The sequence below is a fragment of the Artemia sp. Qi Xiang Cuo genome, chromosome 6 (genome assembly GCF_049724085.1).
Source record: "Artemia sp. Qi Xiang Cuo chromosome 6, ASM4972408v1, whole genome shotgun sequence".
Lineage (NCBI taxonomy): Eukaryota > Metazoa > Arthropoda > Branchiopoda > Anostraca > Artemiidae > Artemia > Artemia sp. Qi Xiang Cuo.
The window spans coordinates 29,052,179-29,071,144 of record NC_142799.1 but is presented as its reverse complement, the minus strand read 5'-3'; the positions used below and the strand labels follow the sequence as shown (position 1 = coordinate 29,071,144).

At 34.3% G+C, this 18,966-nt stretch overlaps 1 protein-coding gene across 1 annotated transcript in view; it reads right to left on the bottom strand.

Annotated features, from left to right (window-relative positions):
- LOC148951085 (uncharacterized) overlaps positions 1-18,966 on the bottom strand; it is a 58,990-nt gene that overhangs the window by 6,994 nt on the left and 33,030 nt on the right. The window contains exon 4 of the mRNA XM_089090991.1: positions 13,612-13,800. Within this exon, the coding sequence (XP_088947117.1) occupies positions 13,612-13,800 (189 nt within the window). The remainder of the gene's footprint in view (positions 1-13,611; positions 13,801-18,966) is intronic.

The window sequence follows — 18,966 nt, the reverse complement described above, 5'->3', positions numbered from 1 at the left end:
TCATATATGCGGAAAAAAATACCTATGTAGATATGTTGATTGGACGGGTGTGGGGGACTGAGGGGCGTGGGGGGGGGCTAGTTGCCCTCCAATCACTTTCGACTATTAAAAAGGGCACTAGCCCTTTGAATTTCCAATCAAAGTAACCTTTTTTGAAGTTTCTACGACAACACCTTCTTTAAAAACCTTATATGACCCCGGGGCATAACTTAAAACCCTTGCCCCAAGGGTTGTAGGGGAGTGTCCTCCTCAAAAACATATTTTCTATCTGTAAAGCGACTACACTGAGCAATATAACTATCTAAAAATTTTCACTGGATGTTTTTGGGGGAATGATGGGTGTGGGGGGGGGAGGGCTACTTGCTCTCATATCCCTTTCGACTATTAAAAATGGCACTAGCCATTTGAATTTCCAATCGAATGAGCCTTTTTTAAAGTTTCTACGACAACGCCTTCTATAAAAACCTTTTATGCTCCCAGGGCATAACGTAAAACCCTTGCCCTGACGGTTGTGGGGGAGTGTCCTCCTCAAAAACATACTTGCTATCGGGAAATCAACTACGATGAAGAAAATGGCTATCTCAAAATTTTGATTGGCTGTGTTCGGGGAAATGAGGGGCGTGGGGTGGGGGGCTAGTTGCCCTCCAATCACTTTCGACTATATAAAAGGGCACTAGCCCTTTGAATTTCTAATCGAATGACCCTGTTTTGAAGTTTCTACGACAAAGCCTTCTATAAAAACCTTATATGCCCCCAGGGCATAACTTAAAACCCTTCCCCTGAGGGCTGTGGGGGAGTGTCCTCCTCAAAAAAATTTTCTATCTGGAAATCAACTACGTTGAACAAAATAGCTATCTCAAAATTTTGATTGGATGTGTTTGGGGAAATGAGGGGGGTGGAGGGGGGGGGCTAGGTCCCTCCAATCACGTTTGACTATTATAACGGGCACTTTCCTTTTGAATGTCTAATCGACTGACTATTCTTCGACGTTTCTACGACAATGTTTTCTATAAAAACCTTTCTTGCCCCCAGGGCATAATTTACAATCCTTGCCCCGAAGGTTGTGGGGGAGTGTCCTCCTCAAAAATATATTTTCTATCCGGAGATCAACTACGCTGAACATGATGGCTGTCTTAAAATTTGGATTGGATGTGTTTGGGGAAATGATGGGCGTGGGGGGGGGGGCTAGGTATCCTTCAATCACTTTCAACTATCAGAAAGAGCACTAGAACTCTCGATTTCGAATCGAATGAGCCACCTTTGAATCTTTTACTAAGATCCCGTCCACATGAAGCACCCCTGGGAAAAAAACATAAAACATTGGAGCCGTATGGCCTTTACTATAGGCAACGCTACAGCGTTGCTTCTGATAACACGAACTGTTTGATATGTTTTGACTCTAGACAGATAATTAAATATAAAGGCAAGTTTTTTTTAACATAAAGTAAGGAGCAACCTTAAAACTCAATACTAACAGAAATTATTCCGTATGTGAAGGGATTGCTCCCTCCTTAACCTTAGCGTAGAGAGCAAGATATGGGGATGGGGAACAACTCTTTTATATGCAGAATAATTTCTTTTCGTTTTGAGTATTAATGTTGCTCCTTACGTTCAATTGAAAAAACTTTTTTTGATTTAATTTCTGATCGTCTTTAAGATAATACCGGTAAAGCTGGCTCACCTTCCATGAACCCTATCCCGCCCCTCTTAAGAGAAACTCTTTGATGCAAAGATCTCCCTTAAAATACATCCCTCCTTTAAAAGTTCCTCCGCGCAATTCCACCCTCGCTGAAAATTCTTCCGCCCGAAAAAAATTCTTGCGGACGATTCAGCCTGAAAAATTCTCCTTAGCATACGTTCATTCGAAAAAGACTAACTTCTAATCATTTTTCCAATCACTCCAGAAATCTCCCCTTCCGTGAAAATATGTTTGCCGGAAATTCATCCCGCTGAAAATTTCGTCTGGACAATTCTCTACACGGAATATCTTGGTGCTGTAGTGAGTTGTTTGCAAAAGTGAAAAAGTATCCTATGCGTTTGTGAAATACTGTAAATATCCAGAATTTCGCCAAAAGGCATTAAGCAGGGGCGTATCCTTACGGGGTATCAGGTTTAAGTCTTTCCCCTGATATAATTTACTGACTCGTAAATTGGTTGCAAAAATACAGGTAAAAAGATAATATCTCCTAAAAATAAACAGATGCTATTCCGACTCAAAATGTGACTCTAATCTGTTTTAAAATACAGGTAAAACCCCTTTTATTCTCCCCATAAACATTCTTTTAGTACCATCTCCAACCCTCCCACCCCAAGGGACTTTTGATAATTTTCCCTTCCCTCCCCTGTCGTATAAACTTCAGAGAGGGCTCATTTGATTGGAAATTGAAACTTCTAGTTCACTTTTTAAGCGTCAAAAGATATTGGAGGGTAACCAGCTCCCCCCCCCTAAACCCTATTTTCCCAAGTGCATCCAATAAACGAAAATTCTAGATGCTAGAATTATTAAATAGCTTCATTAAAATACAAATTTATTTAATGATAAAATCTAAATATACCGTGTGAACTAAAATTCAAGCCCATCAACTCCGCAAATTTTGACAAACATTCAAACTGATTTACTATTGTTACTCAACATGTGCCACAAAATATCATTGTTAGTAGTAGGGACCTATCAGGAGGTATGAACGGGGCACCATATATGGGCATAGAATACCGACAGAAGCTTACAACATTGCCGGATAAGAAAGGCACTATTTGGTACTTTAAAGCACCTTTTTCAAGGTCAATTTATTTGTTGTTTCTAGGTGTAATGACTCCGGGGCGAAGTTTGCACATGCGCATTGACGGGAACAATGCATTGATCGACTCGAAGGGGACTGGATTTCTGAGAAATTGATTACATAATTGACTAGGACAAGAGGGGAAGTGAATTTCTGAGAACTTGATTACATAATCGACTAGGACAAGAAGGGAAGTGGATTTCTGAGAAATTGATTACGTAATCGACTAGGACAAGAGGGGAACTGGATTTCTGAGAAATTTATTTACATACTCAGTGGGGACTGTATTGATCGAGTCTAATAAGAAAAGGGTCACGTATTTTTTTCTGAGCCAATCAGGGAATTTATGTAAGGTTTCCCATTACATCACAATTTGCCCTTTAGATTTTGTATATATATTGGACATATGTTGTGGTTAAATTATCTTATAGTCTCAAGACACAATGGAACAAGCATCGAATATTGATTTGGAAACTCTGGCTACATCTATTTATAATGTGAGTTCAGTTTAGTAAGTTTTCTTAGTTTATTTCCAAATAAAATCATTTTACAGTCCCACTCCAGTAAATTCAAATTCAGGGGATACCCCCTCCCCCACACTACCAACTCCAATATATGATGTTTATACTCGATAGAAAGCGTAAAATACACTCTTTTTTTACCATTTAAACCATCACCCTCCCCCCTTTTTACGACTTTAATTCTGTTTTGATAAATTTTGTACCCTACCTAAAAGTGACAGTCAACTTCCTGTCAACCCTTAGTTATTAATATACTGTTTTCACCGCTAGAGCTTGACACAAATTTCCCGCAAAGATTTAAAACCTTAATTATTGCTTCCTGGCAAGTGTACAACCGTCTTCGCTAAGTATACAAGGATTTGCATTGCAATGGTTTCACGGTAAAAGGATACTTTTTGATCAAATTAAACAAATATCCTATTTCTCGCAAGTTTTACTTTTTGCTTTACTGAAAAGGGAGAGGGGCTTCCTTCTGTAAAAAGGGGGGGGGGATAGTGAAGAGGGGGAGAGGTGACAGTTACGATAAATATTTTAATATGGAAAATTTGTCTTCCATTTTGAGTACTCAGTGTCTATATGGGAGAGGGGGAAGGGGCAGTGCATCGCTTCTAACAGCTTCGTTTTAAGGTGAAAACAAACTGTTTCTTCGAGTGAAAAGTAAGGGGGTTGGTTTAAGAAAAAGATACATAGCTACAATGAGAAGATTTACTGAAGCACAGGCCCTTTTAAATTATATAAACCTTTGACCATAGAGGATTAATGTGTAAATATATGCGTTGCATATCTAGGCATTGTTTTAGTTTTTTCTAGCTTTCTTTCGATAAAGTTTCTTTTATATTCCCAGGAGGGGGCGTAAAAACTATGTTTTTTTAACTTTGATACACAAGGCTAGAAAGAAAAGTCTTTAGGAGTTGCATGAAGCTTATATTATGCGTAAGCTGAATAGCATTTTTACCTATGATCGCAAATTTTAGGCCTATAAGCTGTTTGTTAACAATCTTTTTCATCTAATTTAAAGCTTATAGACTGGAACATTTAAATTTTTTCTAAATCGTAAAAATAGAAACATTGATTTCTATCCTAAGGCTACAGACTACTGATTGTCAAGATTTATTTTTTAACAGGTTATGCAATAAAAACGTTTGATTTCAAAGCATAGTATATTTCTCGCAAATTTTTACTTTTTGCTTTACTGAAAAGGGGGAAGGGGCTTCTTTGCGATAAATGCTTTCTATACAAAATTATGGTTATAGGCGGGGGTACTACTTTTTCTCCTGTAAAAAGGGGATCATTATTCCATACTAAATTTTTTCTTCTTTTAAGGACAATTTTGAGCATTGCTCCCCTCATGAAAAGAGGGCTAGGGGCACCGACCCAACCCCGGTGCAGCGTTTGGAAATAGCTGGCACATCCAGAAGCGTTCTATCCCAGTCCCCTGTCCCTCTCCAAATCACCGCGCCCTCTATGAAATCTCTCCCTTGGACATTCAAGGTTGCAGTAGAAGTACCAAGGAGACATCGACTAGCCCTAGAATGGGATGAATATACCCGTGATCTATTAAATGACATTGAGGATAAGAAGAAGATCCCTAATATCACCAAGGAAATTAAAGACATTGTGTTATAGATTTCAGAAATAAAGTTTCATATATTTATTATTATTTTCTTAGGCTTAAAGGTCAAAGTTTGAGAATTTTAAAAGAATATTTTCCCTATTTTGATATATTTATTCAGATGACTACTGACTCAATACGGGATACAACCTGATAACTGGATTCAGTATTTGTTATCTACCAGAAACTTCACGGAAAATGGACGCCACCCCTCCTACTGGTAAAGGTTAGGTTAGATCGTTTTCAGACTGAACAATGCAAAGGGGGAAAAACATGAAATGGGTTATAAAAGAATAACATAAAAAGCAATAACCATTGAAATTTAAGGGAAAATGAGAGGAGAGGACTCCAGGGGAGGAGAGAGTGTCTTTGACGGACGGAGAGCAGGTTTTGGTCAACAGCTCAACATTAGCTTTTTTCCACTGGATCGTTTTCAGACTGAACAATGCAAGTGATGAAAAACATGAAATTGGTTATAAAATAAAAAACAAAAACACGCGTAATTTAAGGGAAAATGAGAGAAGAGGACTCCAGGGGAGGAGGGAGTGTCTTTAAGGGACGGAGGGCAGTTTTTTGGTCAACAACTCAACATTAACTTTTTTCCGCTGTTATATTTATAATTTATTTTTCGTTGTGCAAATCAGTCGTTTTTAAGTGTAGATTTAATGTTTCCCAACCTCCTTAAGTGAAAATGAATTATTCTAAGAAAGTGAACTGTATTTGTTAGAGTTTCAGAAATATTACATATTTATTTAATTTAAGCGCTTTTTTCAGCTATAATAATGTTCGGTGTGATTGACTCAGAATATATTGGTCTGAAATATTCCAAAGCCGGCCTTATATTTTAAACAGCTTTCTTACTCCTAGACTATCAGTTGCGTGAAATTCATACGTATATACTGGAACGTCATATACAATATGTATAAGTACGGGAAAATCAGATGGAGTCCAACACTAAATTTTATAAATAGAAACGGCTTTTACGTTAAAACCATAAGACCACGTAATGAAAATGGCTATGAAATAAAACATGTACAAGAGGAAATACAGGAAATATGCAGTTTTTTTTGGTGTGCAAGCAGTATATGTTAAGGGAAACGTGCCAACTGATAAACTCTTACTAGAAAAATGTGATAAAGACATAGCATTATTCAATTTAGGAGACATCAAATGTGAGAAATATCTGCATTCAGTACATGATCCGGAAGATGAAGTTAGATATTTCGCTCAATGGGTGCCGCAAAAGATGCCTGACATGGAAAAATGCATCAGATATCCAAAGACCTAAACTCATGCTCCTCATAATATCAAATGGATTAAGATATTTTTTTTAAATATGTCAATGTGTATTTTTTCAAATGTTTTTTATTATGTTTAAGCAATAAACATCTTAACCCTCAGCTGTCTCTATTCTTTAGAATAGTTCATCACCATGAAAATTATACTTTCAGATTCAGCATGTCAGGTAACACACATTCAGGTTCAGCATATAGGGGAACCCTAAATGGTAAGTTAACTCTAAAAGGTTAGCGAATTTCTCTGAAATCACACTTTCAGGTTCAGCATGCAGGAGAACCCTAAATTGTCATCCCTAAAAAGGTAAGTTAACCCTAAATAGTTAAAGAATTTCTCTGAAATAACATTTTAATTTAAAGTCCTGTTCCAAATTTTTTCATAGAAGATAGAAAAAAGTTATACTTTGATCGTGAATATTCGCCATGAAGACAAGGAGTTCCACTTTAATTCTGAGTTTTCTGGAAGAAGTGCAAATGTTCAAGTTCTCTTCTGAATTTTCTTAAAGAAGAGAAAAAGTTAGCTCAATTCTGAAATTTACCAAAGAAAATGCAAAAGCTTCCACTTCAGCTCTTAATTTTTTAAAGACATAAAAAATTTAAAGTTCTGTTCTAAATTTTTCTATAGAAGATAGGAAAAGTCATACTATGATTTTGATTATTTTCCATGAAGACAAAAAGTTTCACTTTAATTCTAAATTTTCTTAAATTCAGTTCCGATTTTTATCAAAGAGATGAAAAAATTTAAAGTTCTGTTCCAAATTTTGTATAGAAGATAGAAAAATTTATACTTTGATCGTGAATATTCGACATGAAGATAAGGAGTTCCACATTAATTCTGAGTTTTTTCGAAGAAGTGCAAAATGTTCAAGTTCTCTTCTGAATTTTCTTAAAGAAGTGAAAAAAGTTAGCTCAATTCTGAAATTTACCATTGAAAATGAAAAAAGCTTCCACTTCAGTTCTTAATTTCTCGAAGACATAAAAAATTTTAAGTTCTGTTCTAAATTTTTCCGTAGAAGGTAGGAAAGTTTATAGTTTGATTTTGATTATTTTCTATGACGATAAAAATTTGTATTTTAATTCTATATTTTCTTAAATTCAGTTCCGATTTTGATCAATGAGATTAAAAAATTTAAAGTTATGTTCCAGATTTTTCATAGAAGATAGAAAAAAGTTATACTTCGATCGTGAATATTCACGAAGAAGAAAAGGAGCTCCACTTTAATTCTGAGTTTTCTCGAAGAAGTGCAAAATGTTCAAGTTCTCTTCTGAATTTTCTTAAAGAAGAGAAAGAGTTAGCTCAATTCTTAAATTTACCAAATAAATGAAAAAAGGCTTCCACTACAGTCCTTAATTTGACAAAGACATAGAAAATTTAAAGTTCTGTTCTAAATTTTTCCATAGAAGATAGAAAAATTTATACTATGATTATGATTATTTTCCATGAAGATAAAAGTTTCACTTTAATTCTAAATTTTCTTAAATTCATTTCCGATTTTTCGCAAAGAGATGAAAAAATTTATAGTTCTGTTCCAAATTTTTCGTAGAAGACAGAAAAAGTTATACCTTCATTGTGAATATTCGCCATGAAGATAAGGAGCTCCACTTTATTCTGAGTTTTCTCGAAGAAGTGCAAATGTTCAAGTTCTCTTCTGAATTTTCTTAAAGAAGAGAAAAAGTTAGCTCAATTCTGAAATTTACCAGAGAAAATGAAAAAAGGCTTCCACTACAGTTCTTAATTTCTCACAGACAAAAAAAAATTAAAGTTCTGTTCTAAATTTTTCTATAGAAGATAGGGAAAGTCATACTATGATTGTGAATATTTTTCATGAAGATAAAAAGTTTCACTTTAATTCTAAATTTTCTTAAATTCAGTTCCGATTTTTCTCAAAGAGATGAAAAAATTTAAAGTTTTGTTTCAAATTTTTCATAGAAGATAGAAAAAGTTATACTTTGATCGTGAATATTCAACATGAAGATAAGGAGCTCCACTTTAATTCTGAGTTTTGTCGAATAATTGCAAAATGTTCAAGTTCTCTTCTGAATTTTCTTAAAGAATAGAAAAAAGTTAGCTCAATTCTGAAATTAACCAAAGAAAATGAAAAAGGCTTCCACTACAGTCATTAATTTCTCGAAGACATAAAAAATTAAAGTTCTGTTCTAATTTTTTTTCGTAGAAGATAGGAAAAGTTATATTATCATTATTTTCCATGAAGATAAAAAGTTTCACTTTAATTCTAAATTTTCTTAAATTCAGTTCCGATTTTTCTCAAAGAGATGAAAAAATTTATAGTTCTGTTCCAAATCTTTCGTAGAAGATAGAAAAAAGTTATACTTTGATTGTGAATATTCACCATGAAGGTAAGGAGCTCCACTTTAATTCTGAGTTTTCTGGAAAGAAGTGTAAAATGTTCAAGCTCTCTTCTGAATTTTCTTAAAGAAGAGAAAAAGTTAGCTCAATTCTGAAATTTACCAGTGGAAATGAAAAAAGGCTTCGATTTGAGTTCCTAATTTCTCAAAGACATAAAAAATTTAAAGCTCCGTTCCAAATTTTTCCATGGAAGATAGGAAAAGTTAGACAATGATTCTGAATATTTTTCAATGAAGATAAAAAGTTCCACTTTAATTCTAAATTTTCTTAATTAAGTGGAGAAAGGGTCAAGTTCTCCTCTGAATTTTCTCAATGAAAAAGAAAAAGTTATAGTCAATTCTAATTTTCTCCAAAGAAAATAAAATATCTACAACTTTTCTAATAAACATTCTAAGCATTGACATGCTAACCTATTTTAAAATAATATAAAGATCACAAAGTAATGCATAATTTTTTTTTATTGAAATAACATGTAGAATATTAAAATTAAAGTATATTACATACATTATTAGTCACTATTAATATTATTGAGCCACTTTGAACATATTGAATCTGTTCCATAAAATAAATCATTAGATTCTCTCTTGATACTGGAGTTTCTCACTTCTCTTAGTTCACAACAACTTGGATAATCATTATTCCATTTTGAGTTATATACAATTTTAATGGGATGTCACATACAGGTTCAACAGACATTTCATCCTTGCTATTATTTAATTCATTGACCATACGATCTTTGGTTGTAATAATGTCCACTTATACTTTATTCTCCATTAATTTATCTTGACATTGATTAGTGATATTGGCTGCCAATGCTCTTGTTATTTTGACTGTGATTTCATTGTCTATTATCACATTATTTTTACAGAGGTAACAGTTCTGGCACGTAGACAAGATTTGATTTATGATATTAGTGCAGCAGTATGTATGTCTTCTATTTCTCTTTGCTTTCATTCGAATGCTAACACCGGAAAGATGGCGATAAGAACTATCAACAGGTAACATGTTACAAGAACCAATAGCTAGAAGTTGCCCCTTTTCATCAACTATTATTTTTATGTTGGCATTCTCTTTGAGTACTAACTTCTCTGGAAATGATACTTTCTTATATCCACCTTTTGATATATGGAAATTCATGAGTACTCCAAAGGAATTTAACTCCTCACTTTCATGACAACGTAGGCATACATTCCTAATAAGATCTCCAAAACTACTTTTTTCATAGTTCAAATATATCTCTTTGTCAGCATTCAAGGCAACGATGACTTTATCATGCATACACGCTTCCCTCGAATAATTCATTTTCACTTCTTTATTTAAATATGATCACGGTGTTTGTCCGTCCAATGGATGAAAATTACTAATCTAATACATGTAATAAACTAGATAGTCTCGATAACCCACCATGAACTACCACTGGGAAAGCCGCTTCAGATGTAAGAGAAGGCATAGAGTACGATTGCTATAGCTGCAAACATATTTCATATTGTTATAGATGGCAGCAAACCCGCTCAGACACACAGTCATAGTGAGAGACATGCAAAAGTTAGGTTAATTTAGGTTCACTTAGAGTGACGCATCACTCTAAGTGCACCTAAATTAAGCTAACTTTTGCATGTCTCTAATTTAACCTAACATTAAATCGACACTTAAAAACTACTGCTTTGTACAACGAAAAATAAATTATAAATATAACAACGAAAAAAAAGTTAATGTTGAGTTGTTGACCAAAAAACTGCCCTCCGTCCCTTAAAGACACTCCCTCCTCCCCTTGAGTCCTCTTCTCTCATTTTCCCTTAAATTACGCGTGTTATTGTTTTTTATTTTTCTTTGATAACCCATTTCATGTTTTTCATAATTTGTATTGTTCAGTCTTAAAACGATCCACTGGAAAAAGTTAATATTGAGCTGTTGACCAAACACTGCTCTCCGTTTCTTAAAGACACTCTCTCCTCCCCTGGAGTCCTCTCCTCTCATTTTCCCTTAAATTGCAATGGTTATTGCTTTTTATTTTATTCTTTTATAACCCATTTCATGTTTTTCTCAATTTGCATTGTTCAGTCTGAAAACGATCTAACCTAACCTTTACCAGTAGGAGGGGTGGCGTCCATTTTCCGTGAAGTTTCTGGTAGACAACAAATACTGAATTTGGTTATCAGGTTGTACCCCGTATTGAGTCAGTAGTCATCTGAATAAATATATTAAAATACGGAAACTGGTCTCTTAAAATTCTCAAACCTCGACCCTTAAGCCTAAGAAAATAATAATAAATATATGAAACCTTACTTCTGGAATCTATAACACAATGTCTTTTATTTCTTTGGTGATATTAGTGGTCTTCTTCTTTTTCTCAATGTCATTTAATAGATCACGGGTATATTCATCCCATTCTAGGGCTAGTCAATGTCCCCTTGGCATCTCTACTGCAATCTTGAATGTTCAAGGGTGAGATTTCATAGAGGGCGCGGTGATTTGATGAGGGACAGGGGGCTGGTATAGAACACTCCTGGATGTGCCAGTTATCTCCAAACGCTGCACTGGGGTTGGGTCGGTGCCCCTAGCCCTCTTTTCATGAGGGGAGCAATGTTCAAAATTGTCCTTAAAAGAAGAAAATATTTAGTATGGAAAAACGATTCCCCTTTTTACAGAAGAAAAAGTAGTACCCCCGCCCCTAACCATAATTTTGTATAGAAAGCATTTATCGCAAAGAAGCCCCTCCCCCTTTTCAGTAAAGCAAAAAGTAAAAATTTGCGAGAAATATACTAGGCTTAGAAATCAAACGTTTTTATTACACAACTTGTGAAAAAATAAATCTTGACAAACAGTAGTCTGTAGCCTTAGGATAGAAATCAATTTTTCTATTTTTACCATTTAGAAAAAAATTTAAATGTTCCAGTCTATAGGCTTTAAATTAGATGAAAAAGATTGTTAACACACAGCTTATAGGCCTAAAATTTAAGATCATAGGTAAAAATGCTATTCAATTTACGCATAATATAAGCTTCATGCAACTCCTAATGACTTTTCTTTCTAGCCTTGTGTATTAAAGCTAAAAAACCATAGTTTTCACGCCCCCTCCTGGAAATATAAAAGAAACTTTTTTGGAAGAAAGCTAGAAAAAACTAAAAACATGCCCAGAGACGCAATGCATATATTTATACATTATTCCTCTATGGTAAAAGGTTTACGTAATTAAAAGGGCCTGTGCTTCAGTAAATCTTCTCATTGTAGCTATGTATCTTTTTCTTGAACCCGCCCCCCTTACTTTTCACTCGGAGAAACAGTTTTTTTTTACCTTACAACGAAGCTGTTAGAAGCGATGCACTGCCCCTTCCCCCCTCCCCCATATAAAAACTGAGTACTCAAAATGGAAGATAAATTTTCCATATTAAAATATTTATCGTAACTGTCACCTCTCCCCCTCTTAACAATCCACCCCCCCCATTTTACAAAAGAAAGGCCCTCTCCCTTTTCAGTAAAGCAAAAAGTAAAAATTGTGAGAAATATGATATTTTGCTAATTTTATAAAAAAGTATCTTTTCAGTGAAACCAGTGCAATGCAAATCCTTGTATATTTAGCAAAGCCGGATGTACACTTGACAGGAAGCAATAACTAAGGTTTTAAATCTTTGCGGTAAATCTTTAAGTCAAGCCGTAGCGGTGAAAACAGTATATTAATAACTAAGGGTTGACAGGAAGTTGACAGTCACTTTTAGGTAAGATACAGAATTTATCAGAAACAGAATTAAAGTTTTAAACAGAGGGGAGGGTTGATGGTTTACATGGTAAAAAAGAGTGTATTTTACGCTTTCTTTCGAGTATAAACATCATATAGTGGAGTTTTTATTGTGGGGGAAGGGGGTATCCCCTGAATTTGAATTTACTGGAGTGGGACTATGTAAAATGATTTTATTTGGAAATAAACTAAGAAAATTTACTAAACTGAACTCACATTATAAATTGATGTAGCCAGAGTTTCCAAGTCAATATTCGATGCTTGTTCCATTGTGTCTTGAGACTATAAGATAATTTAACCACAACATATGTCCAATATATATACAAAATCTCAAGGGCAAATTGTGATGTAATGGGAAACCTTACATAACTTCCCTGATTGGATTAGAAAAAGACACGTGATCCTATTCCCGTTAGACTCGATCAATACATTTCCCACCGATTATGTAATAAATTTCTCAGAAATCCACTTCCCCTCTTGTCCTAGCCGATTATGCAATCAATTTCTCAGAAATCCAGTTCCCCTCTTGTCCTAGTCGATTATGTAATCAAGTTCTCAGAAATTCACTTCCCCTCTTGTCCTAGTCAATTATGTAACCAATTTCTCAGAAATCTACTTCCCCTTCGAGTCGATCAATACATCTCTCCCCGTTAATACGCATTTGCAAACTTTGCCCCGGAGTCATTACACATAGAAATAACTAATAAAACGACCTTGAAAATGGGGCTTTAAAGTACCAAATAGTACCTTTCTTATCCGGCAATGTTGTAGGCTTCTGTCAGTATTATATGCCCATATATGGTGCCCCGTTCATACCTCCTGATAGGTTCCTATTATTGTTAAGGTCAATTATTACTACCCTTAGAAGAGAACTGTAGACTATTTTCCCCCTGCCTCATTCCATACAGTAGTTAACATCCCTCCGTCATAATATAAGATAAAGACCACAGGAGCGCTAGCTGATCACTCAAAGCAGTTTATCACTGGACTTTCACATAGGTCAAAACAAAAACTTTTTTTGTCGATTTACATGCATCAGTATTCCGAAATCTATGCAATGATTTGGCACATTTCTTGTTGAGAATATCCAATTATCGAGAATATTAGAGAATAAAGGCCCATAAGAAATTCAGTGTTTAAAAAATTGTGACCCAATGTGAAACGTCACAGGAACTCTCCTGATGACATAAAGTCGTTCGCCATTGGAATTTTGTATAATTCTAAAAAAGAATTGTTTTGTCGATTGGCGTATATAGGTATTCCAATATTCTAAAATTTTTGGAATTATTTGGAACATACCTTGTCGAGAATATCCAAATCTGCTCCGTTTTGAGCGAGTGTTTCAAGCATAGAGCGGCGTTTTTCTCTAGTGCTCAGAAGTCCACAAAAGTGAGAAGGAGTGCGACCGTCAGAATCCTGAAAATTGATCAAATTGCGGTAGTAGATAATCAAATGCCGGGCTAAATCTTCATATCCAAGACCAATTGCCTTAAAACAAAAAGAATACAAATGAAAAAGTAGGCATATTCACAACGGATAGAAGGAGAGGATCTTCATGACTATCCCTCATCAAATTTATTTAATTTAAGTCTTTTTTTCATATATTTATTAAGGATCGAAGGGTGAACCCGATATCTCACTTTTCAATTTAGAACAATTTAACTGCCCCAGATTTAAAGGCACATATCATCCCCTGAAGATGAAGTGAGATACTTTGCACAGTGGATACCTGAACAATTACCTAAGAGTGCTAAATCTATTCTATACAATAAAAAACACTCTGCTAAAAGCGGTATTATGGAATCACAATTTATGGATGAGTAATAGTGTCATTCTGAATATTGTTTTCTTTTAAATATGTAAATATGTACATCTTTCCAAATATTTCTTGTTTGTTGAATATATTTTTAAGCAGTAAAAATGTTTTAGCTTACTATCCTTTTTCATTTATGACTTGTACGCCATGTTTAGCTCTAAGATAACGTTTGAAACATGAAGGAACATTTTTTTTCTGAAAATTCAAATAAGCTTTTTTAAAACATTCTAATGAAATTAATAAAGTCAAATACGTAAATCTAACCAAGGATATTGGGAAAAACTATCCAAGAGACCATTTTAAAAATTACCTAAGTCGTGTGTAATAGTGAACTTTAAGGAATAAACATTTTTAAGCTTAACACTTCATCTATTTATAGACCTGTTACCAGAAACAATCACACAGCTAGTTCCATATTAAGCCGTGATGGATGACAATATTAAAATAGAAGTATCTTTTTACTGTGATTGTATCATAGGCAGCGCAATCGCGCTGCCTAAGTAAAGACCGATGTTAGCACAATGTATTATTTATTTTTTTGTTTTTTTTTTTTTTTTCATACCAGGGCACTTCGTATCGAATAAGTCGTCGTAGAAACTTCGAAAAGGGCTCATTCAATTGGAAATTGGAGTGGCTAGTGCCATTTTTAATAGTCGAAAGTGATTGGAGGGCAACTAGCCCCCCTCCACGCCCATCATTCCCCCAAAAACATCCAATCAAAATTTCAGAGATAGCCATTTTGTTCGGCGTAGTTGATTTCTAGCCAGAAAATATATTTTTGAGGAGGACACTCCCCCACAACCCTCAGAGCAAGGGTTTTAAGTTATGCCCTGGGGGCATATAAGAATGATGTCGGCACAATGTATTATTATATTATTTTCTACCTTTAGAGCAGGGCACTTCATATCGAAGAAGTTGTCGTAGAAACTTCGAAAAGGGCTCATTCAATTGGAAATTGGAGTGGCTTGTGCCCTTTTTAATAGTCGAAAGTGATTGGAAGGCGACTAACACCCCTTCCACGCCCACCATTTCCCGAAACACATCCAATCAAAATTTTGAGATAGCCATTTTGTTCAGCGTAGCTGATTTCAAGATAGAAATTATGTTTTTGAGGAAGAAACAACCATCAGGGCAAGTGTTGTAAGCTATGCCCTGGGGGCATATAAGGTTTTTATAGAAGGCGTTGTCGTAGAAACTTCAAAAAAGGCTCATTCGATTGGAAATTCAAAGGGCTAGTAGTGCCTTTTTTAATACTCGAAAGTGATTGGAGGGCAACCAACCCCCCTCTCACGTCCACCTTTCCCCCAAACACACCCAATCGAAATTTTGAGATAACCATTTTATTTAACGGAGTTTTGAGTTCTGGAAACTAGGTCTTTGAGGAAGACAACCCCCCACAGCCCTCAGGGCAAGGGTTGTAAGTTATCACCTGGGGGCATGTAAGGTTTTTATAGAACGCGTTGTCGTAGAAACTTCAAAAAGGGATCATTTGATTGGAAATTGAAATGTTTAGTGCCCTTTTTAATAGTCAAAAGGGATTGGAAGGCAACTAACACCCCTTCCAAGCCCACCATTTCCCCAGACACATCCAATAAAAATTTCGAGATAGCCAAGTTGTCCCACGACGTTTAAAGTTCAGGAAATTATACCTTTGAGTAGGACACTCCCTTCACAGTCTTCAGGGAAAAGGTTATAAGTTATGACCTGGGGGCATGTAAGGTTTTTATTGAAATCTTTGTCGTAGAAACTTGAAAAAGGGCTCATTCGATTTGCATTTCAAAGGGCTAGTGCTATTTTTAATAGTCGAAAGTGATTTGAGGGCAACTACCCCCATCCCCCCCCCTCGCACGCCCACCTTTTCCCCAAAAATATGCAATGAAAATTTTTTCCCAAGGCCAGAACAAAATTTGTACTTTACTGAAAAAAATACAAATGAATGTGCATTGTCAGTTTAATATACATATACTGATATTTAGTAATCAAAATATTAATATTATTTGATTTATTAAAGTTATAAAAGTAAAAACATTAAATATTTTTTCAGTAAAGTGCAAATTTTGTTCTAGCCTTTGAAAGGAAAAGGGGATTTTGAGCCCAACTTATGTTAATTTCTGCTCGTTTTGAGTTTGACTCGGTTATTTATTCTAATTTCTGTTCGTTTTGGGTTTCATTTATTTATCGATGCTAATTTGTAGTAGTTTCACGCTTGGTAGATTATTTGATTTTATTTTTGCTCATTTTTTGTTTAATGAAGTTCTTTAATTTTCTTTGAAAAACTTATTTTTTGGAAAAAGTTTTTTTAATTTATCATTTGTAAAGACCACTATAATGATTTTATTAATTCGTATGAGTATAATGCAATCGATTTAGAACATGTGGACTTTAAAATAAATGATATGAATTCAAATACAATGGAGAGAAACTCAGTTATAGATTGGTCAAGTAAGAACTAGTAAGAACTTTCTTTTCGGAAGAAAGAGTAACATTACCACCCTATGAAAGCTCAAAATCACAACAATTGTCTTGGAAAAGGAGGTACGGCAAACAAGAAAGGGATCACAACGTGAAAAATTAAAGATCAAGAAAATCATGGTCCCACTACACGAAATCTTCACATTTCTTGAGAAATAACAAAGAAGATTTTTATAAAAGAAATTTGACATTCTTGAATTACTCCCATTGATCAATTTATATCTAATCTCATCATTGATGATCCTTATAAGAGTGCATTGCTATTATATTTGCAATAAATATTTATTGCCCAATTGTCCATATAGGGATCAACTCAAATACTTGGTAAATTTCAAGTCATTTAAATGAAGACTGAGCATCAAAAATTCATAAGAGAGAGAAAACATTTGTACAGAACAAACTCAACTACTTGGTAGATTCCAAGTCTTTTAATTGGAGTGAGTATCAAAAATTAGAAAAAAGACACTTTTGCTCTTAATTGAACCTAAGGTACATGGATCTAAGAGATGAAAAAACAATTTAAATTCATGTCATTAATACCATCACTTCCAAATATAAAAAAAAAATCATAATTCAATTTAAGGCACATGGATCCGAGAGATGAAATTTTTTTTAATTTCATACCTAATTTATTCATGCCTAACTTCTTTAATTCATCGTCATTGACATCAAAACTTCCAAATATAAAGAAACATCTTAATTCCAACTAAGGCACATCGATCCAAAAGACGAAAAAGCATTTTAATTTAATATCCTTGATACCAAAACTTCCAAATATAAAGAAAAATATTGAGTCCAACTAAGGCCCATGGCTCCAAGAGACGAAAAACACTTCAATTTCAAGCCACTGGCAGCAAAACTTCCAAAAATACAAAGAAAAATCTTAATCCAACCTTAGGTACATTGATCCAAGAGACGAAAAAAACCTTTTAATTTCTTTTTATTGATACAAAAACCTCCAAGTATAAGGAAAAAATTTTAACTCGATCTAAGACACATGGATCCAAAAGACGATAAAGCATTTTAATTTCATGTCCTTGCTATCAAGAGTTCCGAATATAAAGAAAAATCTTAATTCCAACTAAGGCACATGGCTTCAAGGGACGAAACACAATTCAATTTCAAGTCATTGGTAACAAAACTTCCAAAATACGACTAAAAATCTTAATTCAACCTAAGCTGCATTGATCCAAGAGACGAAAAAAAAACCTTTTAATTTCTTTTCATTGATACAAAAGCCTCCAAGTATAAGGAAAAAATCTTAACTCGATCTAAGACACATGGATCCAAAAGACGATAAAGCATTTTAATTTCATATCCTTGCTATCAAGAGTTTCAACTATAAAGAAAAATCTTAATTCCAACTAAGGCACTTGGCTCCAAGGGACGAAAAACACTTCAATTTCAAGTCATTGGTAGCAAAATTTCCAAAATATAAGGAAAATGTTAATTCGACCTAAGGTTCATTGATCCAAGAGTTGGAAAAAACATTTTAATATCTTTGATACCAAAACTTTCAAAAATACAAAGTAAAATCTTAATTCTAACTAAGGAGCATGGCTCCAAGAGACGAAAAAGCATTTTAATTTCAAGCCATTGGCAGCAAAACTTCCCAAAATACAAAGAAAAATCTTAATCCAACCTTAGGTACATCGATTCAAGAGTTGAAAAAAACATTTGAATTTGTTGCCATTGATACCAAAACTTCCAAATATAAGGACAAATTCTTAACTCGACCTAAGACACATGCATCCAAGAGACGAAAGACATTTTAATTTCATGGCCTTGCTATCAAAATTTCCAAATATAGAGAAAAATATTAATCTTACCTAAGACACGTGGCTCCAAGATCTGAAAACACATGTGAATGCCAAGTCATTGGTAGCAAAACTTCCAAAATATAAAGAAAAATCTTAGTTCGACCTAAGGTACATTGATCCAAAATTTGGAAAGAACATTTTAATTTCATGTCATTGATACCAAAACTTCCAAATATAAATAAAAATCTTAATTCCAACTATGACAAATGGCTCCAAGAGATGAAAAAAAACATTTTAATTTCAAGTCATTGGTGTCACAAGTCCAAAATACGAAGAAAAACCTTAACGCAACCTAAGGTACATTGATCCAAGAGACGGAAAAAACATTTGAATTTTTTTCATTGATACCAAAACTTCCACATATAAGGAAGAAATCTGTATTTGACATAAGACACATGGATCCAAGAGACGAAAAATATTTTAATTTCAAGTCACTGGTAGCTAAACTTCCAAAATATAAAGCAAAATCCTAATTCAACCTAAGGCACATTGATCCAAGAGTTGAAAAAAAAAACATTTTAATTTCATGTCATTGATACCCAAACT